Genomic DNA, 27,611 nt, shown 5'->3' on the forward strand with positions numbered 1-27,611 from the left:
TGAAAAAATTATTTGTAGAAAGAGCTCTGATTAAAACATTGACATTTCACAGATGATACAAAGATAACAGACTATTGAAATCCCACAGTTTTATTAAATAAAGTTTTTAATTTTTAATTTTTGTGGATATATTGTAGGTATATGTATTTATGGGGAACATGAGATCTTTTGATATAGACATACAATGTGAAACAATCGTATCAGGGTATATGGGGTATCCATCACCTCAAGAATTTATCCTTTCCTTGTGTTACAAATAATCCAATTCTACCATTTTAGTTATTGTAAAATGTATAATAAATTATTGTTGACTATAGTTACTCTGTTCTGCTATCAAATATACATCATATTCATTCTATCTATTTTTTTGTACACATTAACCATTCCAACTTCCCATCCCCCCATTGTCATTATCACCTCTGGTATCATCATTCTATTCTCTATATTTATGCATTCCATTGCTTTAGTTTTTAGCTCCCACAAATAAGTGAAAACATATAAAGTTTGTCTTTCTGTGCTTGGCTTATTTCACTTAACATAATGATCTGTAGTTTCATTCGTGTTATTGCAAATAACAGGATCTCATTGTTTTTATATGGCTGAATGGTATTCCATTGTGTATGTACCATATTTCCTTTACCAATTCATCTGTTGATGGACACAGGTTGCTTCCAAATCTTGGCTATGGTGAATAGTGCTTCAAGAAACATGAGAGTCAGATATCTGTCTGATGTATCCATTTCCTTCCTTTTGAGTATATAACAGCAGAATTGCTGGATCATATGGTAGTTCTATTCTTAGTTTTTTGAGGACACTCTAAACTGTTCTTCATAGTGGTTGTACTATTTTACATTCCCACCAATGATGTACAAGGGTTTCCTTTTTTCCACATCTTTGCTGGCATTTGTTATTTCCTGACAAAAGCCATTTTAAATGGGGTGAAATGAGGATTGTCGTGGACCGTCCGGACGGGTAGGCACGTCTGCCCGGGGGTCTCTCGACCTGCAAGAGGGTCCCAATACCTGGAAGAGGGAGTGCGCCTGAGAAAATAATAAAGACAGAGAGAGAGAAAGCGAGGCGTCTGGAGGGCTGATAGGCTGTGCCTAAACAGCAAATTTTATTTTTCAAAGGCCAGGAATAAATACACTTTCTTGGCTCTGGTTTACATCATAGTAAGAGGAATGTAAATGTATGCCTCACATGGCCTATACAATAGAGAAGTCAAATACACAATGGTTGCAAGACGAAATGTAAATGTATACCTTACATGGCCTTACAGATACACAATCAGTGGTTGTAAAAGGTAACAGAATTTCCTGTGATCACAAAGCTTGTTTGCATCCAGACATTATTCCTCCTGGCTGCAGGTATCTCCGGTTTGATCTTGTTTTAGAACTGAGATGTGAAAAGGTTTTCTGGTTTTGCTCATCAGAATATCTCTTAACCGGATTCTCCTTTGTCTACTCCTAACTCAACTCAATTCAATTTCCCCATTCAGGAATCTCTGAGTCAGGAATCAAAGCCATCCCTTATGGTAGCATTTGCTTTGCAAATATCGACAGTTAAACCATTAGGCAGTCAGGTAAGTAAAGAAAAGGTTAAAACTTATTCTTAAAAGAGAGTCATAAAAAAGGTTAAAAAGCAGGAACTGGTTGCTGGTAGGGGGTCACTCGGTCTAGCAGCAACGCATAGTTTTAGGCCCAAACGATATTGTGGTTGATATTAGAAACTGATCAATCATCTTTCAGTTCCTATATTCCGGATAGCTCGACTGCCTCCAGTAGGAAACTGTGTTTGGGATCAAACTCACCGTATAGTGAGACTCACGCCTTTTAGGGGTCTCACACGGGAGCGTTCCCCACAGAGGATATCTCATTGCAGTTTTGATTCGCATTTCTCTGATGATCAATGACGTTGAGCACATTTTCACATACCTGTTTTCCATTGTAAGTTCTTCTTTTAAGAAATGTCTATTCAGATCTTTTGCCCATTTTCTAATTGGATTATTATATTTTGTTCCTTTAGAGTTGTTTGAGCTCCTTATAGATTCTGGTTCTTAATCCCTTGTCAGATGGATAGTTTGCAAATATTTTCTCCCATTCTGTGAGCTATCTCTTTGCTTTGTTGATTGTCTTCTTTGCTATGCAGAAACTTTTTAGCTTGATGCAATCCCATTTGTCCCTTTTTGCTTTGGTTGCCTGTGCTGCTTGTGGAGTATTACTAAAGAAATCTTTGCCAGACCAATGTCCTGGAGAGTTTTCCCAATGTTTTTTTCTTTCTTTTTTTTTTTTTTTTAGTCATTTATAGTTTGATGTCTTAGACATAAGTTTTTAATCTACTTACTGGGATTTGATTTTTGTACATGGTAAGAGATGGGTTCTAGTTTCATTTTTCTGCATATGGATATCCAGTTTTCTCAGCACCATTTATTAAAGAGACTGTCCTTTCTCCAGTGTATATTCTTGTAACCTCTGTTAAAAATGAGTTCACTGTTTCTCTATTCTGTTCCATGTCTGTTTTTATGCCAGTACCATGCTGTCTTGATTACTGTACCTCTGTAGTATAATTTGAAGTCAGGTAATGAGATTCCTCCAGTTTTGTACTTTTTGCTCAGGATACCTTTGGCTATTCTGGGTCTTTTGTGATTTCATATAAATTTTAGGATTATATTTTCTATTTCCATGAACAATGTCATTGGCATTTTGATAGGGATTGCATTGAATCTGTAGATTGCTTTGCATAATATGAACATTTTAATGATATTGATTCTTCCAATTCATGAACATGGAATATGTTTCCATTTTTTGGTGTCCTCTTCATTTTCTGTCATCTATGTTTTATAGTTTTAATTGCAGAGATATTTCACTTCTTTGTTAATTCCTGGTATTTGATTTTATTTCTATCTATTGAAAATGGGATTACTTTCTTTTTCTTTTTCAGATTGCTCATTATTGGCATATAGAAATGCTACTGATTTTTGTATGTAGACTTTGTATCCTGCAACTTTATTGATTGAGTTCTAATAGCTTTTTGGTGGTATTTAGGTTTTTTTCAAATCCTCTGCCAACAAAGATAATTTAGCTTCTTCCTTCAAATTTTGATGCCCTTTACTTCTTTCTCTTGTCTAATTGCTCTAGCTAGGACTTCCAGTACTATGCTGAATAACAGTGGTGAGAGTGAGTGTCTTTATCTTGTTCCAGATCTTAGAGGAAGGGCTTTCAGCTTTTCCCCATGCAGTCTGATACTACCTGTGGGTCTGTAATATATGGCTTTTATTATATTGAGGTATATTACTTCTGTACTCAGTTTCTAAAGGATTTTTATAGGAAGAGATGTTGAATTTTATCAAATTATTTTTCAATATCAATTGAAATGATCGTATAGTTTTGTCCTTCAATTTCTTTCTTAATTTCTTCATTGACCCAGTGGTAATAAGGATCATATTGTTTAATTTCCATGTGTTTGTATAGTTTCCAGAATTTCTCTTGTTATAGATTTCTAGTTTTATTCCATTGTGATCAGAGAAGATGCTTGATATTATTTCAGGGTGTTTTTATTTTGAATGTTTTAAGACTTGTTTTGTCACCCAACATGGTCTATCCTTGAGAATGATCCAGGTGCTGAGGAGAAAAATGTGTATTCTGCAGTCATCGGATAAAATATTCTGTAAGTATCTATTAGCTCCATTTGGTCTACAGCACACATAAAGTCCAACGTTTGTTGATTTTCTGTCTGGATGATCTGTCCAATGCTGAAAGTGGGATGTTAAAGTCTCCAGATTGTATTGTATTGAAGATTATCTCTCTGTTTAGCTCAATAATATTTGCTTTTTATATCTAGGTGCTTCAATGTTGAGTGTATATATACTTACAATATTCTATAGTCTTGTTAAATTGATACCTTTATCATTATATAATAACCTTCTTTGTCTCTTTCTTCAGTTTTTATCTCAAAATCTATTTAAGTATGATATAAACATAGCAACTTCTGCTCCTTTTTTGGTTTCCATTTTCATGGACTATATTTTCTTCATCTCTATATTTTCAGTTTATATAGATAAAATATGTTTCTTTCATGCAACAGACCATTGAGAGTTGGTGTTTTTTTAATCCATTCAGCCACTCTATAACTTTTGATTGGAGATTTAGTCCACTTACATTAAAGGTTACTATAGATTAGTAAGAATTTATTCCTGCCATTTTGTTATTTATTTTCTGGTTGATTTGTGGCCTTCTCTTCCTTCTTTCCTTCCATCCTGTCTTCCTTTTAGTGAAGATGATTTTCTCTGGTGGTATGTTTTAATTTCTTGCTTTTTTGTGTGTTTTTCTGTTTTATGTTTTTTGATTTGAGGTTACCAGAGAGTTTGGAAATAATATCTTATAACTCATTATTTTAAACTGATGACAACACTGATTGCATAAACAAACAAACAAAACTAATAAAATTTCTACACTTCAACTTTATTACTCTGCTTTTTAACCTTGTTATTTCTATTTATATTTTATTGTACTGTTAAGTGTTGAAGTTATGTTGTTATTATTTTTGATTTGTTCATTTTTTTTCTTTCTACTCAAGATATGAATAGTTTACATACCACAATTAGAATGTGATGATATTCTGTGTGTTTCTGAGTACTCGCTATTACCACTGAGTTTTGTGCCTTCATATGATTTCAGATTGCTCGTTAATGTTCTTTTCTTTCAGATTGAGGAACTCCCTTTAGCATTTCTTGTTGGAGAGATCTGATGTTGATTAAATACTTCAACTTTTGTTTGTCTGGGAACATCTTTGTTTATTCTTCATGTTTGAAGGGTATTTTTGCCAGATATGCTGTTCTAGGGTAGAAGTTTATTTTTTCCTTCAGCACTTTCAATATATCATGCCACTTTCTCCTGGCCTATAATATTTCCACTGAAAAGTCTGCTGCCAGATGTTTTGGAGGTCTATTGTATGTTATTTGTTTCTTTTCTCTCACTCATTTTTAGGATCCTTTCTTTATTCTTAACCTTTGGGAGTTTGATTATTAAATGTCTTGAGGTGGTCTTCCTTGGGTTAAATCTGCTTTTATATAGAACATATAACCTTCTTGTACAGGGGTATTAATTATATTTGGGAAGTTCTCTTGTCAAAGGTTATCCCTTTGAATAACCTTTCTACTCCTATCTCTTTCTCTACCTTCTCCTTACGGCCAATGTCTCTTCAGTTTGCCCTTTTGAGGCTATTTTCCAAATCTTATGGACATACTTCATTCTTTTTTATTCTTTTTTCTTTTGATTCTGCTGTGTCTTTTCAAATAGCCTGTCTTCAAGGTCACTAATTGTTCCTCTGCTTGATTAATTCTACTGTTAATAAAGTCTGATGCATTCTTCTGTATGCCAATTGCATTTTTCTCAGCTCAAGAATTTCTACTTAATTCTTTAAACTTATTTCAATCTCTTTTAAGAGTTTATCTGATAGAATTCTTAATTTCTTCTCTGTGTTATTTTGAATTTCTTTAGGAATCTGCCTGGTGTTGTATTCCACCGCTGCTGAGCTGGTACTCAAGCCACAAGACAAAGTCCTTCCCAGTCTTCCCTCCCCTTTCCATATGCCTGGGACCATGCTGGGTACTAGGAATGTAAGATGGTTCTGGAGACAAAGAGGCCTTGGCTAAGTCCCCTCCCTTGGAGCAGCTCACAGTCTAGAAGTAGGGGACTCTCTCCCTATGGCAAGTACCACCTGGCTACCACCAACACTCACTCCAGGTCCAAGATTTCTTCAGTTTGTGGTGAATGTTTCCAGGCCTGTGTCTCTTTCTTTAGCACAATGGACTCTCTTCTGGTCCAAGGAAAAGCCAGAAATGCTATCCAAGCGCCAAGGCTGGGAATCAGGGGCGCCAAGAGCCTGCTTAGCACTTTATGCCACTGTGGCTGAGCTAGTATCTAAGCTGCATGACAAAGTCCCCTTTACCTTTCCTGCTGCTTTTCCTAAGCAGAAGGAGTTTCTCCCCATACCAGCCACAGCTGGGAATTTGCTGGATTACACCTGAAGCCAGCACATCTCAGAGTATCACCCAGGGCTCATGCCAAGTACTACCTGCATTCTTCTTTGCCAGTTATTGAACAAATATTTTATGGACCCCTGCCATATGCCTGGGACCATGCTGGGTACTAGGACTATAAGATGGTTCTGGAGACAAAGAGACCTGGCTAAGTCCCCTCCCTTGGAGCAGCTCACAGTCCAGAGGTAGAAATAGACAAATGAAGTAGGAGTTACAATGCTGAATAGTAAGGGCAGAAATGGGGACAGAGCAGTCATCCTAGGATGACTAAAATTGAGGTTTGGCTCTAATAGAGACAGGGTCTTGTTATATTGCCCAGGTTGGACTCAAACTCCTGAGCTCCAGTGTTTCTCCTGCTTCAGCCTCCTGAGTAGTGGGAGCTATAGATGTGTGCCACCATGACCTCTGAGGCTTAGTTACATTTAAAGTATTTAAAAAATTCTCTTAAGAATTTACTCTATTCATACAAAGAGTGGAGAAGAACTTCTTAGTTCTTCTTAGTGTTCTCAAAATTTGATTTGTAGGTGGCTGGGTGTGGTGGCTCACGCCTGTAATCCCAGTACTTTGGGAGGCCAAAGCGGGTGGATCAACTGAACAGGAGTTCAAGATCAACCTGGCCAACATGGTGAAACCTTGTCTCGACTAAAAATATAAAAATTAGCTGGGCGTGGTGGCGGGTGCCTGTAATCCCAGCTACTCAGGAGACTGACACAGGAGAATCGCTTCAACCCAGGAGGTGGCGGATGCAGTGAGCTGAGATTGCACCATTGCACTCCAGCCTGGGCAACAAGAGTGAAACTCTCTCAAAAAAAAATTGGACATATTCAAACATATTTGGGATGTGCATGTGCTACATCTGGAGTGTGTTAGGGGACATGATAAAAGCCATGCTGCAAGTAGGCAAGTATGGTATGATGAGCCAAATTCAGTAAAAGAACTGAGATATGGAGGGAAGTTGTTTCAAATAAAGTGTGGCAGTAGGTTCCAAACTCACTTGATCTTTTCCAGCACTCCTAGATTTCTGTGTGTTAATGACAATTCCTCTAATTTTGAAGTTTAAGCCACCTGCTGAAGTGGGACCCTCTAAACAACCTGTAACAGAGAATTAAGTGCCTTTTCTTCATTTTGCAATAAATGGCAGTGGTGTCAGAGCACACTAAGCATGTTTAGTTTCAATAGCCAGGACAAGGAGCAGCAATTTGTGCCTCAATAGGGACAATGCAGAGCTTGAAGGGACAGTGGCCAGCAGTACTGCATGGCTTGAGTTACCAGAAGCCAGAAGAGGCAGCACTATACCATGACATACCTTCTCCATAGTATTGCTGTATCTAGTTTTGCACCTTTGAATGTTGTCTGAAGTCCCTTGAAAACCTAGAAACAAATGGTGTCATAGACACCAGTGTAAACGGTGGCTCAGACTGATTCCTAAATGTGTGCAAGACCCTCCCTGGAAACTCCTGTGGCACTCTGAGTGCCCTTATGAGTGGTGGGAGCTTAGTACAATCAAGATTGGGCATGAATATTAGTGTGACCACCACTCTCACACTCTTAAGAACTCTTAGGCCTTGATGAAATCCTTGATTTTGTTAGCTTTCTTGCTTCAGTCCATTTCACATCTACTTAGGTGTCTTTCCTACCAGATCTGCTAGTTGCTAGTTGTCTCAATTTTCTTTCAAACTAGAACCCTGAATGGATATCACCAAGGATGCATTGTCCTGATGCTCACATATCATTGCCTGTGGAAAGCAACAGGGGATAATGACAGTGACATTCTTAAAGGGGGCCATTCTCTGCCCCGCCTCTGATATGAAGTCAGAACTCTTCTTTGGTGTATAAAATAAATTACTTCTTCCTTTTTGTAGGTTGCTTAACTTATACAATAACTTACACATATTAAATCATGAAAGCAATTTCCCAGGCCAGGCTCAGTGCTTTGGATTCAGTCCAGTGATAAGTATAAGAATTAACTCACTTAACAGACCAATAGGAGCAAAATAAAAAGAGGAGAAGACTAAGGTTCCAAGTTTAAAAATGTTTTTTTTCACAAATACATAATATGAGTCTTGTTTTTCAAGGTAATATCAAAGGAAAGGAAACATACATCTGTATGCACAGAAAAAACAAGCTTTGTTTTGCCAAATACAAAGAAAACATAAACTGAAATATTAATTCAGTCATGTTAGTACCTAATTACTCCTTATTTGAATAGGTAGTATTATTTTCAAATTTTCAGGAGTGCTTAAAGGAATCTGCTACTATACATTTAGATGTAGGTAATGTAGGTATAGAGTTTAAAATAAAAAGGAGATCTGAAGCCAAGCTTTCTCCTAACTCATTTTACTCACAATCAGCACATATAAGTAAATAAGTAGTAGGAGAATTCAGAAATTGCCTTGTCAGGCTTACTGTCATTCTCTTACAATCAAACGTCTATAGAGACCCTTTTCTTAGGAGTTAAAATACATAGAATGAGCAAGCTCTTGTGCTCTGGTATATGTGTCTCTATCCTTCAATGGATTCTATCCCTTTGGTAGTTTTAAATAAGGCTTTATGTTCCCTCCCTTGAGTCTGGGGAGATTTGTGACTTCTCCACCAACAGAGTATTGTGTAAATGGTGTGGTGTGACTTCCAAGGCTAAGTCACAGAAGGCCATGCAGCTTCTGCCTTGTCTCTTGGAAGCCCGAGGCTCCACAAAATCCTACTTCCAGTGGTTATATGGTAAGTCCCACCACCCCGTGACTGCTGTGCAGGAAAGACCACATGTAGGTGCTCTGGTAACAGTCTCAGCTGAGCCCAGCTTTCCAGACATCCTCACCAAGGTGCCAGACATGCAAATGAGCCACCTTGGAACCTTCAAACCCATCCTCTGCCCACTGCTCACTTGAATGACCTCTGCTTATACCATGAGGAACAGAATAATCACCCAAAACTCCTAAAAAATGTTCCTTTTCCAACCTATCTCAATTATTATAGCCTAGATTATTTTAAAAACTTGTTTTCAAGTAAAAGTTTTCAAGTAGGAACTTTTAAGAGGAAAGACTTCAAATCTGCCCAAACCTCTCACCCACAATATCATGAGATAACAACAACATGGTTGTTTTGGGTCACCATGTTTTGGGGAAGTTTGTTACCTAGGAATAGATAACTAAAACAGTCTCCTTTGGAGCTATTTTTGGGGAAGCCTGTTGTGCTCTGAAATTATGTGTTCTTGTTTCTGAAAATCATAATAGCATTTCGTACAATATTAAACATATCAGGTTAAATGATGTAAAAATTATTTTGCTAACATTATGTCTCAGTTACTTTAAGGTTAAATTGGTTTTTATTGGTTGGTTTTGAGACTTCATCATCAATAAGAAATCATGTGTGGGTCTGCATATCTAGCAGCTAACTAATGAATACATTTCTGGAGTTCACTTGTTTTTTGACTGGGGACTGTCTATGTTGAAAACAACTGCAGCTCTGGGAATAAACTTAGCTCCATAGATGATAAATAGGATATAGTCAAACTAGAATCCTGAATAGATATAGCCAAGGTCACTACTGCCTGCAAGTCGAGTGGCCATAGCTGCAGAAAGGATGGCAAGCAAGATGACCTCCATTGGCCTTTATTCTGCAGAATATCCGAGCCAGCTGGGAACTTAGATATCATTTAGAGATGGAGGAACTGAGAACAGAGCTGCCTAGTGAGTGTGAAAGCTGGGGCTGGAGCCCAGGTCCTGACTCCAAGCCAAAGTTGTTTCTACCACAATAAGCAGTCTCTTCATGTCATTGACCTGTTATCTCCATTCTGGTATTGGTGAAAATATGCCAGAAAAGTAGCTGCTCCACAGATCTTGCTCTGGCTAGTTTTTCTGTTTTTCTTTTTTTGATGAAGAGTTCTCTTCTGTTGCCCAAGCTGGAATGCAGCTCACTGCAACCTCTACCTCCTTGCCTCATGTGATCCTCCTGCCTCAACCTCCTGAGTAGCTAGGACTAGAGGCATGCACCACCATACCCAGGTAATTCTTTTATTTTTGTAGAGATGAGATCTTGCTTTGTTGCTCAGACCTGTCCCAAACTCTCCCGGGTTGAAATGATCCTCCAACCTCAGCCTCTCAAGTTGCTGGGATTACAAAAATGGCCCACCACATCTGGCTGTAGTTCTGCATTTTTAGCCACTGTCCGAAGTCCTTCAATTTTGCTTTTCCATCTCATTTCAATTATTGTAGTTACATAGTTTTAACTCATTTTCAAATATTCGTTTTCAAGTAGGAAGTAGGAACTTGGAAGGGAGAGTAAGTGTTTCCTTCAAAAAAGTACTTTTTCTAATGCTCTCAGGCCCATCTTATATGCATTCATTGATTCAGTCAGCATTCATTACATATTTATCATTAGTATTGCAGGAGGTTGCTCTGTGCTGTTTCACTATTTATTTAAATGTGCTGTTAATGTTTTGGTAACATATTCAACATTATCATTTACCTTCATTTCCTACTCAAAACATTCACTGCTGTTTTGGATGCCCTTTTCATGCATTCATTCCACAAATACTTGTTGGGGCCCTTACATGCCCTGTTCTAGGAACCGGGGATAGAGTGCTGAGCAGAACAGGCCTGGTCCCTGTCTTCACAGAAACCACAGTTTAGTGTTGTTTTGGCTATCTTGGCTCTGTCTTTCCTTCTGCCTTATCTTTTTCAAAACCTGAAATTCCCTGGGGAGAAGAAAAGAAGCGAGCACATTTCCCATCCCATCACATTCTGTCTTACATCCCAGGACTTAGTCCTTCTCCCCACATTCTCAGCCCCTGGGCTCTGATACTCACAGGCAGTGCTTATTCATATCTCTGTGTCTTTATGCAAGGCCATTCTCAAACTCTGGAATCCTCTCACATCTCTCTCCTGTCAGAAAAATATCCATTAATCCTTCAAGATCTAGCCCAGATGTTCCTTTCTAATACAGTTTTTCATTCCTCAGGAATCCTAGCTACCTTTAAGTGCTCAATAGCACTCAGATTCTTAAGGATAGAAAGCCAGTTTAGAATACATACAAATATATATGAATGCAATTCAAATCAGAATACTAAGGTATTATAAAAAAGAAAACTCAGAAGAGATTTTTTAAAAGTTATGCATACACATGTGAAAAAATTCAGTTGTGTGAAGTTCCAATCCATTCCCCTCCATTAAGGAAACCATGGTTACAAGTCTGTTGTAATCTCTTCCAGATACATACTCTATACATACAAGAATAGGAATCCCAAGAATTTTGTGGGAAAACTGTACAGAAAAAACAAAACCAGAGAAGAAAGAAGAAAAGTATACATAAGAAGAATAGTGGAAGATGACATGCCTTACCAGATATAATAATTACAACTAACACTGATTGTCAGACTACTTTGGAGCCAGGCACTATTCTGAACACTTTATTAGAATTAGTCATTTAATATTCATAACAACCCTGTGGGTTAGGTACTGTTATTGTCCCCTTTTTATAGATGAAGACATTGAAGTAATGTGCCCAAGATGATTACAAAGTTGATGGCATCTGATCTAAACCCAGACTTTCACTTTTGAGAGCCCACATGCTTAACTCTGCTGCCATCCTGTTAAGCCATAAAAGCCACAGCAATAAAAAATATGATATTGACACAAGAATATGTAAATAGAACACAGGAATAGAACATGAGTTCAGAAATAGGTTCGTAGAAAAGGTAACATTCCAATTTAGTGTGAAAGGGTGGGATATCTAATACATGATTTTGGCATAATGGAATATGCCTTTAGAATAAATCAAGGTTATATATTATCCTCAGACAATATTTTAAAATCTAGATGGATAAAAAGTGTAAACTTTAAGAAAAATTAAGAATAAAAAATTCAAGAGGAGCTCAAAGATCATAAAAAGAAAGACAGGTATACTGGACTAAATGAAAATGAAACAAAATAAAAATAAAAGTTATAGACATGAAAAATATTTGTGTTACATTTGAGAAATAAAGGGCTTCTACAAAATACTAAGGCAAATAAAAGATCTGATAGGAATATGAGCAAAGTAAATGAAGAGAAAATTGACAGGAAAGAACTCAAAAAGTCCAATAAACATAAGAAAAGTTATTTAATTTCCCAGATATCCAGGAAAATTTAAATTTCCTGAATATCATCTTTTAGCCATCAGATTAGCAAAACCTTTAAAAAATGATGGCATTTAATGCCAGAGAAGCTTTCAAGGGATTCACTGTCTAAAGAGAGAGACAGATATATTTAACAAATAAATCTGACTGAAATAACAACCTGTCATGCATTTCTGCTGTATGAATTACTAGGAGCTTTTTGAAAGAAAATTAACATTGTCTATTAATATTTAAAGTCCACATAGTAATTGACTCAACAAATACTTACTAAGAAGTCTGTCTCATAAAAATAAACACACGCAAAATTTAGGATACACACAAGAAAGTAGTCATTAAAGCACTGTTTGTATTGAGAGGGAAAAAAGGAATAAAAACAAACTGAATGTTTAACAATAGGGAAATGATTGAATGAATTCCACTGTATGCAGTATTATACAGTTATTTAAAAAATGTATCAGATCTATATTCATTGACCAACAGAGATATCTTTCGGTAGATGGCGAAATTAAAAAAAAAAAAAGAAAGTTGCTGAATAATGTGAGTAGGATGTTTCCAGCCGCGCACAGTGGCTCACACCTGTAATCCCAGCACTTTGGGAGGCCGAGGCAGGCGGATCACCTGAAGTCAGGAGTTCAAGACCAGCCTGACCAACATGGTGAAATCCTGTCTCTAAAAAAAAAAGAGTACAAAGATTCCATATTTGCCAAAGTGAAGCAAATGAAAACTAAACAAATAAAACCCTTGTAGGTGTACTGTGTTTGATGGAGAAAGTGTGGAAGGATACACACCAGGCTGTTCAGCTGTTGCTCCTCAGGGAAGTGGGCATGGAGGAATGGGGGTGGGGGAAGGTAATGAATGCCTTGTATTGTTTAATTGAATGCTTTGGATTGTTTAATTTGTTACAATGAGGATATATTACTTTTGTAAATTAAAAAAGCCTCTTTGAGCACTCCAACCATTGTTATTTTCATCTGACTCTCATTATGCCTTGGAATGCTACTTATATTTTGTCATTCCCTCTTCCTTTCTAAAGACAAATATTTTTGTTTTTCCAGGCCCAGCTCAAGGGCCACCCCACTATAAAGCCTTTTTTGACTTGCTTACCAGGTAGACTTTCTTTGTACTCTATGATTTTTCTTTACTATTAATTTAGCACTGATATGGTTTTGCTCTGTCCCCACCCAAATCTCATCTTGAATTGCAATCCTCACATGTCAAGGGAGGGGTCTGTTGGGAGGTGATTGGATCTTGGGGGTGGTTTCTCCCATGCTGTTCTTGTGACAGTGAGTGGTTTTTCAGGAGATCTGATAGTTTTAAAGTCTTTGGCAGTTTCCGTGCTCTCTCTCCTACTGCCCTGTGAAGAAGGTTCCTGCTTCTTCTTCACCTTCCACCATGATTATGTTTCCTGAGGTCTCCCCAGCCAGGTAGAACTGTGAGTTAATGAACCCTCTTTTAAAAATTACCTAGTCTTAGGTATTTCTTTATAGCAGTGTGAAAACGAACTAATACAAGCACTTATCAGAGTTAACTACACTGTATGTTTACTTGGATGTCTACTTTTTGCTAGAACTTAAACCTGTCAAGGGTAGAGACTCTTTTTCATGTATTTAGTAATCTCTGCCTGGCACTGAGTCAGTGCATAATAGATGTTTGTTGAGTGGAGATGCTAAGTCTTTGAAGGTGAGACTTACTTTGTATCCTGTAGTTCATAAGCCTATTTATGGCACTGTTCAAAAATATCATTGTTCCAATCAGCAACCTTTAAAAAAACTGATTATTAAGAAGATTATGAACACTTTTCTGCTGAATCTTAGTGGGAAAAAATCCCTAGGATTAATATATTTAAATTAGACTTGAGAGGTTGACTTCTCATATCAAATATTTACTTGTAATGAAAGTAGATTTTCCTCCTAGTTCTGCATTCTCTTATATTTAGAAAGATGTCACCAAATATATACAAACATTTCTGACAGACTTAAATGACAGGGAAAAAAAGAGGATGTTGTCATACTCATTTTTTAAGGTCTATTTCTTTTCTGGTTTTCCCAATGGAAGTAGCATTTTTAAAAGTTCTGTAAAAGTAATGCCTAATCATTTTTAAAATAATAAAATGCAGAAATTTACAAAAAGAAAGCAAAACTCACTTGAAATCTTATTATTTGTTGATTAACACAATTAGCATTTAACAATAAATATAATTTCAGGCTTTTTTCTGTACCCACTCACACATATTTTTATAAAACAGGATCTTATTAATCATACTATTTGGCAACCTGAGTTTTTACTTAAAATAAATCTGGTTGGCCCTGCGCGGTGGCTCAAGCCTATAATCCCAGCACTTTGGGAGGCCAAGGCGGGTGGATCACGAGGTCAAGAGATCGAGACCATCCTGGTCAACATGGTGAAACCCCGTCTCTACTAAAAATACAAAAAAATTAGCTGGGCATGGTGGCACGTGCCTGTAATCCCAGCTACTCAGGAGGCTGAGGCAGGAGAATTGCTTGAACCCAGGAGGCAGAGGTTGCGGTGAGCCAAGATTGAGCCATTGCACTCCAGCCTGGGTAACAAGAGCGAAACTCCGTCTCAAAAAAAATGAATAAATAAATAAAATAAAATAAAATAAAATAAATCTGGTCATTTTCCATATTAATACATATAGACCTGCATCTGCACTTTTAATGGTATTTTTTCTCTGTGTATATATATGTTATTAAACTAATATCCTATTGATGATGGGTGTTTAAAATTAAGATAAGAGAACCAGACTATCTGTGTTGGAACCCATGGTGTATATCTTATTAGCTTTGTGACTCTGGGCAAATTTATTTAAATTCTCTGGACCTCAGCCTCCTCATCTGTAAAATGGGGAAAGTAACAGTGCCTACTTCATAGGATTATCATGAGAATGAATGAATGTGTCTGAGCCACCTAGAGCAGTGCTGGTAAACTGTAAATGCTTAGTGTTAGTCACTAGGTATATTTAGAATGGTAATGGTAAAGGAGAAAATATATCAAATAAGGTGAGTGGTAACATATTCACAGACTAGAGAGCTGAAATACAAAAGTGGCATTAGGAATAGATCCGAAAGGATGTTTGTCTGTGGTGTTCATTTGGCATAGTGGAGAATCTTTGCCTTTGTTTTTCAGGAAACACAATTGTTCTTGGCTCCACTTTAGAGGATGCACATGGCTCAGTGCAGGATGAGATTGATTTTGGCAACTGAATGGAACATTGGAGAGTTCAGTTTTAAGGCTCATTTATGAAAAACAATAGCAATAAAGCAATTGACTAAAATGTGCTAATACAAGAAAATGATTGTTTAGAGTGTTGGATGTGATTTTTGGCTCTTGAATAAATTGCTTTGTTCCATTCATGAGAATAGCAGGATTTGAACAAACATTATGTAGTATTTTAAATTTTAGAAGAACTTAAGTCTTGCATAATTTTATTTACTGTTGATTAAAACTTCTATACAGAACTATATTTCATTCACATGTGTATCTACATATGCTGCACTACTAGAAGTCCCTTGACTTTATATGATAATGATAAGAGTAATTCTATATGCTTGTATAGTGCTTAAAACTGTTGTATAAATTTTTCAATTTTTAGAGGATTGGTTCCTTTTTTTAATCATATACCCTGAGTAATCACTACTTTTGAAAAAAAAAGTAAGAAATTAGATTGAAATTATTTAACATCAGGTTAAAGAAAAGAAACTGTGGTTGTTTTTCAGTTGTAGAAAAAATCCATAGCCAGGAAGGGGATATAAAATTAATCCCTGTTAAAATGTAAATTTTATAATGACATGAACTATAAAAAATCATGTGAGTGGCTGATACCGTTAAAACTAATTAATTTCTGTAGGATACAAACTACATGAATCCCTTGTCAGAGAGGAAATATAGTTGTTTTTAACTTGGTAACAAAATATTAATTTTGCATTATTTTTGCCTGTAAAACCTTTCAGGAAGAGACAAATTACTTCCCCTTTGCCTAGGAGAAAATAAAATGGAAACCATATTAATTCTTTCATTGCACAAACTATTGTGTTCCAGATGGTGGTGCTGTTCTCATGAAAGAAAACATCCTTTAAAAAAATTTTTTTTTTGAGGTAAATTTTTACAATTACTCTTTTATTTACAAATTAAACTGTTAAGACAACAATAAATTATAGATACACTTTCTACTAACCTTTAAAAACTGTTGTTTTTAAATTTGGGATTACTTTCATCTGTAGTGATTAATCAGCCATGTACTTAGCAAAAAGATAGTGGTGTGGTATATTTATTTATGGTGGGGAGTGGTATAAAATTATACAACACCATTCTTTGCATTTGAAAAGCAAAATATCCAAAGAATGCCATTATCTTTGTAAAACACAGTGCTACATTTATGAAGATACAAAAACCTGTAGAAAAAGTACAAAATTTTAAGCAAACCATTACTCAGATGGTTTAGATAGAATTGCTTTTCAGATTCAAACAAGAAGCAGATATTAAAGCCACACAATATATAACTGCCAACACCTTTGCTTTCATTTTAGATAACATTTTGTTGTTGCTTCATTTTTTGTTTTATGTTTTTATTCCAAACAGTCACTTTCTAAGAAATGAAAATTTCTTTCTTTCTATAACATTTGCTTTATGAAATAATGCCCAAATATCCATATGTAGGTCTCTGATTGCCTGTGGATGCTTAAAGAAAAAAATATCACCACATATTTATTTAAATTAGATGAAATCCAGATGTTTCCTATGAGAGCACTGCAGCAGTTCTGTGAATTTGGGGAGGGATTTCTCTAGTGTAGAAGTTGTTCCCCTGGCAGACGCCCACATTAAAATGATTAAACACATCTTTCACTCTAAGAAAAATCAGTCACTTTCTATCAGGAAACTGGATATCCCATGTCCCCTTCCCTCCATCAAAATGTCTTTAAAGTTTTTGAATTATTTTCTTTCTTTAGAAGAATAAACAGTGCTGTTGACTCAGAAAGGAATCCAAAGACTAGGATTCTAAAATCCATCAACCACTGACTTTCGGCCTTAGGCAAGATGCCACCCTTGTCTAAGCTGTTCCTTATATGTAAATGAAAGGGTTGTACTAGCATACAGATAATCTCTCAGGCTGCTTCCAAATTGATAACTATCATTGTTAATTTATAGAGATTTAATATATATATTCACACACAATAATATATATGTATATAAGCAAAATGTGTTATCTCACATGATAGAAAATAGCAAAGTCACAGGGTTGGTTAATTTAACAGCCTAATCACATTATCAAGAATGAAGTTTTTTTTTTTTTTTTCTATCTTTCTGCCCTGTCATCTTCATTGTCTTGAATTTTGTCCTTAGGTTTGTCTCCTCATTGGTTGCACAATGACTGCTGCTATTCTAGGTTGTCACATGTAGGCGTGACCACATCAAGTAGAACAAAAGGAGTCACTCCATTCTGTGGGTCTCCCATTAATAGCAATGAAAACCTTTCTCTAAAGGATCCTTACCTGTACCCCAGCAGACCTGCCTCCTTGCATTATTAGCCAGAATTACATATTACATGCCCATGCCTAGACCATGATTGGCTTAGGTCAATACAAATTTATCTTCTGAAGGTAGGAAGGATGCAGACACTCTTATCTCAGTAAAATCGGGGTTCTATTAAAAAGAAAGAATGGGAATGAGTGACAGTTGAGTAGGCAACCAACAGAGGCTGTCACATGGCTTAAGAGTGACTATTTGATGTCACTATGCCCACAGGTTAGGATTCGATACATAATTGCATAGTCACTACAATCCTGCACCCATAGTTGATTTAATTCATCCATGAGTGTGAGACTGTTTAGCGAGTCACCAACTCAACATCACATGTGCTATGGTTTGGATGTGTCCCCACAAAAAGCATGTATTGGAAACTTAATCTTTAATGCAATAGTTTTAGGAAGTAAGGCCATTAAAGAGGTAGTTAGACCATGAAGGCTAATCCAAGAATGGATCGAGACAATTATCTTGGGAGTTGTTTTGTTATAAAAGGACATGTTCAGTCCATTCCTCTCCCAGTTACCCTCTTTGTTTTTCACCTTCCTCAGTGGCATGACACAGCACAAAAGACCTTACCAGCACTGGCACCTTGATATTGGACTTCTCAGCCTCCAGAAATGTGAGTCAATAAATTTCTTTTTTAAAATAAATTTTCCATTCCCAGTATTCTGTTATAACATAGCACAAAAAGAACTGAAACAAAAAATTGGTATCAGAGGAGTGGAATATTGTTATAGCAAATAATCTGAAAATATGAAAGTGGTTTTGGGACTAGGTAATTGGCAGAGGCTGGAAGAAATTGGAGGACCAGGATAGAAAAAGGATGTGTTACTGTAAGCAGAGAGCATTAAGGGCAATTCTGGTGATGGCTCAGAAGAAAAGAACTATAGGGAAAGTCTGAATCTTCTTAGAGATTATGTATGTGGTCATGATCAGAATGTTGGTAGAAATATGAATGGTAACGGCCATTCTGATATTCTGATGAGGTCCCAGTCAGCAAATGATGATATCTTATTGGAAAGTGGAGTAAAGGCCATCCTTGTTATGTGGTGACAAAGAACTTGGCTGAATTGTGTTCATGTCTAGAGCTTTAGGGAAGGCAGAATTGAAGAATGTGAACTAGAGTATGTGATGGAAGAAATTTCTAAGCAAAATATCCCAAGGTCTGTGTGGCTTCTTTTAAGTACATACAGTAAAATGAGAGAAGAGAGAAATAATTCAGAGACAGAATTTATAATAAAGAAAGGCAACAGAATAGAAAGATTTGACAAATTTGCAGTCTGGCCATGTAAAAAATGAAAAAGCATGCAAGGATGCAACCAAGTGACCCTTTGATAAAGAGATTAGTAGGGCTAGAAGGATGCCAGGTGCTGTTTATCAAGACAATGGAAAATGACCCAGATGGCATTTCAGAGATCTTTGAAGCTGCCCCTCCCAGCACAGATCCAAAGCTCTAGGAGGGCAAAATGGTTCCAAAGGATGAGCCTTGGGGCTCCCTTCAAGGTCTCACTACCTGGAGTCACCTGGGAACTCTGAACTCTGCATTTTGGTGAAGTTCTCCTTGGTCACCTCAGTTATTGGTCAGTTGGCCCCAGAACCACATGGATGCCGCCAAGGTTTGCTACTTAGGCCACTGCTCCAGAGGGCCTAAGTGGTAAACCTTGCTGGCATCCATATGGTGCTGTTGCTGTAAGCTCGCAGAATGCAAGAGCTATGGAGGCATGGTTTCCTTCACCTAGATTTCAGCGGATATATGGACCAGCCTGGGGGCTCAGGCAGAGTCTTATAACAGAGGCAGAGCCACCACAGAGAGCTCCCAATAGGGCAATGCCCAGCAGAACTGTGGTGTCATCACTGCTGTAGAGACCCCAGAACTGTAGGACAACAAGTGTGCAATGCTAGACTGGAAAAACTGCAGGAAGAAGACTTCAACCCGTGAAAGCTGCTATGTGGGCTGAGCCCAGCAGAGCCATGGTTTGGGGCTGCCCAAGGCCTTGGGGGCCTAACCCCTGCCCCAGTGTGCCCAGAAAGCAGGACATGGAGTCAAAGAAGATTATTCTGGAGCTTATGATGTGATGTTGTTCACCTTGTTGGATTTTGGACTTATCTGGGACCAGCTACTTTTTCTGTCTTGCCCATTTATTTCTTTTGGAATAGGGTTGTCTGTACCATGCCACTGTGTTTTGAAAGTAAATAACTTGCTTGATTTCATGGCTCAAAAGTGAAGGGAGATTTGCCTCAGGATGAATTTTGCTTTAAGTCTCACCCAAATTTGATTAAGATAAAACTTTAGGCTTTGGAGTTTTTGAGTTCATGGAGGAACAAATTAAGACATTGCGGTCTATTGGGATGGAATGAATGTATTTTGTATGTGAAAAGGACGTGGGTTTTAAGGACTGGGGCAGAATGCTGTGGTTTCAATGTATTCCCTAAAAAGCACATGTTGGGGACTTGATCCCCAAGGCACCAATGTTAGGCCATGAAGGTTCTGCCTCTTGAGTGGATTAAGGCCATTATCTTGGAGTGGGTTTGTTATAAAGGGTAGGTTCAGTCACCTTTCCTCTCCCTCTCCCCCTCTTGCCTTTCTGCCTTCCATCATGAGATGATATAGTATTAAGGCCCTCACCAAATGCCAGCCCCTTGACATTGGACATCCCAGCCTCCGGAAATGTGAGCCAATAAAATTCTTTTTAAAAAAAATAGATTACTCTGGCTCAGGTATTCTGTTGCAGCAGCACAAAATAAAAAGACAACATGTTAATTTTTTTTTTTTTTTTTTTTTTTTTTTTTTGGCAAGGAAAATAAAAATACCACTAAACTCCCAATCATTTGGGCTTAAATTGCCAACGTGATGCCTCATTATCCACAAATACTTTAGAGTATAACTCCTGCAAACATGAATTTTTTCCTGCATGACCACAATATGACCATCAAAATCAGGAAACTTATCACTGATACGTTACTGTTTCCTAATCCTTAGAATCTATTCAAGTTTACCTATTGTTCCAACAAAGTCTTCTATAGATCTAGAATCCAGTCTAAGATTGTGTGTTGCATTTCGTTGTCTCCTGAAATCTGGAACATATTTCTAAATCTTTTCTTAACTTTTGTGACATTGACACTTTTGAATATGACAAGCTACTTATTTTTGTAGAATATTTCTCAATATTTCTCAATTTGTCTGGTGTATCTGTATGATTAGCTTCAAGTACTTTGACAGCATCAAAGAGCCACTAACAATTTATTATTCATGGCACTAAATAATGCCTCAGTCAGACCTTTGGTGGAGGATAAGGTAAGTAGTAGGAAAATATAAGAAAAGACTGAGGTACCCAAGATGAGGAAAGAGGAGATTGCCACAGGCTCTTATCCTGTACTCTTGTTTTATAAACATTGCTCTCCATTCCTTAGAATTCCTAAAACCATGATTTTCTGAATGTCAGATCCAGGAACTCTGCTTTTGTTATGGCATAAAAGCTAGCCAAAAGAATCACTGTGAAGGTTCCCATCAAACCAGAGTAGATAATTGGTTATGGAAGATGAAGGATGGCTATTGATATTCAGTAGAAAAGATTCTAAAATTACATTAACTTTTCCTAGAACTTTATCAAAGTGACAGTTTTATGTGTATCTTGCCCTCTGTGTACAAGAACTTGGAGCTAGCTAAAATCTGAATCTGAAAATATCTTCTATAAAAGAGAGGACTTTGCAGTTTTTTTTCTCTCTCTCCCTCTCAGTGATGAAGAACTGGATAGAACCATAAACACTTCAAAGGATGCAAAATCCACATGGGCTGGAGTTCTAGCCAGAGTCTTTGCCAAGATCCCTTTCCTCAGAGGATTTTCATGCTCTTCCTTTCTTTGGGGAATAAAATTTCCCAGCCACCTCAGGCCAAGAAGTGTTGTAGTTACATGTACTTACTTTGTGGCTTCATGTTAAGAGGTCAAATGAGGAGTGGTAATACTACAATGCAGTGGCTATAGAGAGATTTCGTTCAGATGAGCTTTCACTTAGGTTATACCAGCTACTTGGAATTCTGTGTTTTACTTTTGGATAAAATAATTCTTTGCCAAAATGTTTTCTTCACTAGTGTGAAGCCATCTAGCTGAATCAAAATGGAGCTACTGCCTGCCTACAGATTTCCTATGTGAGTGAATATTGTTGTTTTGTAGAGAGGTGACAATATTCATTTCCTTCCGTTTTCATTCTTCAGAGATTGTTCTATCACATAGGATTCAGCATAGGTTACCCAGCAATTACTACTCACTCTTCTTGAGTTCAAATAAATGATATTAGTCCAATATTTCCTATATTTTAAAATGGAAGCGGTTTGTGATGATCCGAATTTGGGGAGGGAGTGGATTTAATTAGACCAGGGAAAGCGTAGAAGACAGGACACTATTTGGCGCTGTTTTCACCTAGTTGAGCCAAATTGTTATTGACCTAAATCTGACAGCTTTTATCTGCACAATATGAATTTAGTGAGCTCAGCCAGTTCTCAGAGGACAGGCTCTCATACTTCTAGATATACCAGCAGTGGTTCCCAACATTTAGATTTCATGGACAAGTACAATTAAAATGAAAAGAAGAGTGGAAATAGAGAGATACCAGAAAATCTTAGGAAAAGGTTAGCCCTTTGAATTGAATACTTCAAATAGATGAAAACAAACAAACAAACAAAAACCTCACTTTAATGTCCTAAATTTTCTCATTTTTTCCTGGCCAGTGAAAACTAGATCCTGGGTCAGCACTGGACACACGCAGATGTTTGAGAACAACTGTTCCCAATCTATGAAGTAGGCTTAACTTTTCAATCCGCAAATTCACTTTAGATATTTAAGAAGTACCTTTTATGTGAAAATATGAAGGTGAACAAAAGCTTTCCTTTTTAAATACACTTGTATAATGAATTGTTTGGACAAGTCACCAATGATGCCTTACTTCAGTTCACCATTCTTTCAAATAAAAGATGTATTTGTGCAATTATAATCATTCAAATAGCCATTTTGAGGGCTATGTTTTTGTTGCATCACAAATCTAAGTGACCCTGAAAATAGTAAAAAGATAGTATGGAAATATCAAGAGCGTTTTTGTGTTATGAGACAATTATTTTAAACTTCCACTTGCTTAAAAAAAAAAGAAAAGAAAAGAAAAGAAAGCTGAGGTATGAAAACAAGCACATAGATCTTTCTTTTGTGTTACATGTGTGTAACTAAGAAGCCAGTACCCAGATAAATGGCTTACAATCTTAATATCTCACTCCTGGAAAGCCAAACTGCATTTCTCTTTTGTCAGGACTGGAAGTATGTAAATTAATTGCCCAATTAAGGAAAGGTTGACTGAAGGTGAATAAGGTTTCAATGTTCCTGCCTTAATTGCTCAACAAGCTTTTTTAACAGGCTAAATGGAGCAGCAGGCGGGTGTCTGGGGGGCAAGGGACTGCTTCTCTCCAAGTGTTATTGGATAGCTGCCAAATACAGTTAAAAAAAAAATAAAATAACATAAAACTGCTCAAGTATCTTATGCCGTGAAGACCAAGATTCTTCATTTTGGGGCTCGCAGTGTTAGTTATTGCAAATTAATTACAACATACATAATTTCTAGTTATGGATAAGGGGCCATTTGCACAACATCTAGTACTTTTCATCTGATCTTTGCCCTGGAATCTGTAAATTAATAGCAGTAATATATTATTATGGAAAAAGATGAAATCTGGCAATGATCTCAGGCACTGAAGGAACCAGCTGTTCCATAGCAATGTGATTTTTTATGCTTCTTGGGTCCTGGCATTCTTAAACTTCCACTAGTGTGAATTCTTACTGGTAAATTTTCACTCTGCTGGGACTGCTTATGTAGCTTAGCAACCCAAAAGTCTGATGTCGCAGCCTAATGCTCTGTGTCCTCTGCCAAGAATCTTTGCTGTGGGCACACATTTCTGATGAAAATCTACCCTGCTTTGACCCTTTACTGCATTGGTCTCTGGCAATTACCCTTGTGAAAATAACTCCATTTTCAAGCACACAATATGTCTGGCTTTTATCCAATGGTTTAATCACAAACTCTCTGTAACTGCTTTACCTTGAGTAGCCCCTTAGGGAATTCAGAAGAGCTAGGGTTACATTTGGACTCTCTAACTACAACATTCTTTTAGCTTTTATGCTGGCCTCAGATCTGATCTGAACAATGATTTTGTACTTGCTGAGCAGAGTTTTCTCACTACTTTCTTCCATGAATTCAAAGGAAGCATGGAATATGTCACAGATAAGGTAATCTTAATGTTAATAGGGGACCTTATTGTAGGCTTAGTTATGTGACAGATACTATGCTAGAAAATCTACAATATGCTATCCAGTATAATTATTCCTTACAACCATTCTATGGGATGACTTATTCCCACTTTATGATTTGCAGAAACTGAGACTGAAAGAGATTAAGGAAACCTGACCAATGTCACTTAGCTTTTAAGTACAGAGGTAGGATTCCAATTAAGGTCAGTCTGAGTCCAGAGCCATGTTTCTACCTCCTTACAAATTCTCCTAGACAATACATTTGGCCTTGGGCCTTGTGGGGAATCCTGGAACAAGAATCGACATTATATACACACAGAGAGACACACAGACATACACACACACACATACACACTGCAGAGTCTAGCTTTGCTTCCCATCAGACATGGAACTAGTGCTCATAGAAATGACTGGGGAAGTCTCTACCTGCCTAGGACACGAAACTGCTCTAAAAGACAGCCCACTTCCTGAAGCCTTGTCTAGTGGTGTGAGGTCCTGACATACTGCTGTGTTCAGGCTGGTCCTCCACCCCAAGAATGGAGCTCTGTCCTACCTACCTAAGGACTACTCTCCAAAGGAGTACAAGAATCCAAGGCAGTTCAGTTCAAGGCAGGGCATACTGGATGCCTCTTTGGAAAGGATGTAAGACCTGTTTCCCATCTTATTTCCATTTTGTGTGGAGGTCTGATACAAGGCTTTGCTTGGAGGCAGTGTTGCAGCACTGATTATAAGGGAACATGCCCATTGAGGACAGCCTCTTTCATCAATTAATGCTTCCTTTCACCCACTTGCCATGTAAGTTGGACCCTCCTTAACAAATTCCTTTCTAGTAAATACTGTTATGAGGTTCTAGCCTAGATTTAATGAATTTAAGTAGTATGCCTCCCTTTCCCCCACAAAGATGGGAAAGTTGAAAAAAAAATAGCTGTTTTCACAGTATTATTTTGAGAACTGAAACGTAAAAAGAAATACAAAATTAATAGAAATTTCAAAATGACAAACATTTTGATATATCTTTCTAAAATACTGACAAAAAGAATTATTCTTTCTAAAAGCAACTGGGTTCTGAAGAGACAGGGTGTGTTGAAAGTTTTCTGTTCTTTTAAATGGTTCTGGAATTCCACTCGATTGTTGGGGATTTGAGGTATCATTTGAAAAGCAAGAAACTCAACAGCAAAAAAAAAAGTCTTTTTAAATTATCCTAGTGTCTGCTGAATTCTCTTTGGCTTCCATGATAACAGAAGTGAACTGGGCAAAAAGAGCGTGCTTTGATGTCTCCTTTGATAAAAGCCAAATCATTTGTTTTAGAGAGAATTTGGAAGCTTAGGTATTCTGTTAGCTAAATTTCCTCCATTGAATTTCCCTTTAAGAAATAATCTACAACAGATGCTGGAGAGGATGTGGAGAAATAGGAACACTTTTACACTGTTGGTGGGAATGTAAATTAATTCAACCATTGTGGAAGACAGTGTGGCGATTCCTCAAGGACCTAAAAATAGAAATCCCATTTGACCCAGCAATCCCATTACTGGGTATATATCCAAAGGATTATAAATCATTCTACTACAAGGACACGTGCACACGAATGTTCATTGCAGCACTGTTTACAATAGCAAAGACCTGGAACCAACCCAAATGCCCAACGATGATAGACTGGATAGGGAAAATGTGGTACATATACACCATGGAATATTATGCAGCCATCAAAAACGATGAGTTCACGTCCTTTATAGGGACATGGATGAACCTGGAAACCATCATTCTCAGCAAACTGACACAAGAGCAGAAAATCAAACACCGTATATTCTCGCTCATAGGCGGGTGTTGAACAATGAGAACACATGGACACAGGGAGGGGAGCACTACACACTGGGGTCTGTTGGGGGGAAATGGGGGAGGGGCGGGGGGTGGGGAGGTGGGAAGAGATAGCATGGGGAGAAATGACAGATACAGGTGAGGGGACGGAAGGCAGCAAAGCACACTGCCATGTGTGTACCTATGCAACAATCTTGCATGTTCATCACATGTACCCCAAAACCTAAAATGCAATAAAAAAAAAAAGAAAAAAAAAAAAAAAAAAGAAATAATCTAGGAGAGAGATCCAAGATGGCTGATCACTAGCAGCTCAGGATTGTAGCTCCCAGTGAAAGCGCAAAGAACGAGAGGACGCCATACCTTCACATGAATTCTTGTTGCTCACGCACCAGGAGATTCCCAGCGGAGGAGCCCCACGGGTCGCCAGCGCGACTCTTGTGACCGGCGAGGCGGTTTTGCCGGCAGCTCGGAGCGTCGGTTCTTGGTGCAGAGTCAGAAAAGCACCATCAATCTTAACGCCGCTGACTTAGTCGGCACAGTGGGTTGCTCAGATTTCAGCGCTGAGAATCAATAAGTCGGACGTCCACTCAGAAAACCAATTACAAAGACGGTAAATACAAAGACCACAGATGGATAAATTTATAACGAAGGGAAGAAAACAGCCAAAAAAGGCTGAGAATACCCAAGATCAGAACGCCTCTCCCTCAACGGGGGATCACGGTTCCTCATCAGCAACGGAACAAGGCTTGATGGAGAACGAGTGTGTTCCAATTACAGAAGCAGCCTTCAAAATGTGGATAATGAGAAACTTCTGTGAATTAAAAGAACTTGTTAAGAACTTTGAAAAAAGATTTGACGAAATGTTAACAAGAATACACAATTTAGAGAGGAATATAAGTGAATTGATGGAGCTGAAAAACACAATACGAGAACTTCGTGAAGTATGCACAAGTTTTAACAGCCGAATTGATCAAGCAGAAGAAAGGATATCAGAGGTCAAAGACCAACTCAATGAAATAAAACAAGAAGACAAGATTAGAGAAAAAAGGATAAAAAGGAACGAGCAAAGTCTCCAAGAAATATGGGACTATGTGAAAAGACCTAATCTACGCTTGATAGGTGTACCTGAAAGTGAGGAAGAGAATGAATCCAAGCTGGAAAATACGCTTCAGGACATTATTCAGGAAAATTTTCCCAACCTAGTAAGGCAGGATAATATTCAACTCCAGGTAATACAGAGAACACCACAGAGATATTCCTCAAGAAGAGCAACTCCAAGGCACATAATCGTCAGATTCACCAGGGTTGAAATGAAGGAGAAAATACTAAGGGCAGCCAGAGAGAAAGGTCAGGTTACCCACAAAGGGAAGCCTATCAGACTTACAGCAGATCTCTCAACAGAAACCCTACAAGCCAGAAGAGAGTGGGGACCAATATTCAACATCCTTAAAGAAAAGAACTTCCAACCCAGAATTTCACATCCAGCCAAACTAAGCTTCACAAGTGAAGGAAAAATAAAGTTTTTTTGTGAATAAGCAAGCACTCAGAGAATTCATCACCACCAGGCCTGCTTTACAAGAGCTTCTGAAAGAACCACCACACATAGAAAGGAACAAACAGTATCAGCCTTTCTAAAAAAAATACCAAAAAGAGCATCAATATAATGAAGAATTTACATGATCTAATGGGCAAAATAGCCAGCTAATATTAACTGGCAGTATTAAACTCACATATATTATTATTGATTCTAAATTTAAATTGACTAAATCCCCCATCCAAAGACAGACAGGCAATTTGAATAAAAAACTAAAAC

The 27,611-nt window shown here is 37.5% G+C and overlaps 1 protein-coding gene across 3 annotated transcripts in view; it reads right to left on the bottom strand.

The window, feature by feature from the left end:
• Positions 1–1,082: 1,082 nt before the first annotated feature.
• SLC38A1 (solute carrier family 38 member 1) overlaps positions 1,083–27,611 on the bottom strand; it is a 133,610-nt gene continuing 107,081 nt past the window's right edge. Inside the window, exons 17-18 of one of the 3 annotated variants that reach the window (XM_074403181.1) lie at positions 10,845–10,920; positions 1,083–7,411 (exon numbers count right to left, since the gene is read on the bottom strand). In XM_074403181.1, the coding sequence (XP_074259282.1) occupies positions 10,858–10,920 (63 nt within the window). In that variant the 3' untranslated portion in view covers positions 1,083–7,411; positions 10,845–10,857. Of the gene's footprint in view, positions 10,921–27,611 lie in introns of all 3 variants that reach the window. The other 2 variants (XM_074403180.1, XM_074403179.1) reach the window with 2 other exon arrangements.

The sequence above is a fragment of the Saimiri boliviensis genome, chromosome 7, assembly GCF_048565385.1.
Source record: "Saimiri boliviensis isolate mSaiBol1 chromosome 7, mSaiBol1.pri, whole genome shotgun sequence".
Lineage (NCBI taxonomy): Eukaryota > Metazoa > Chordata > Mammalia > Primates > Cebidae > Saimiri > Saimiri boliviensis.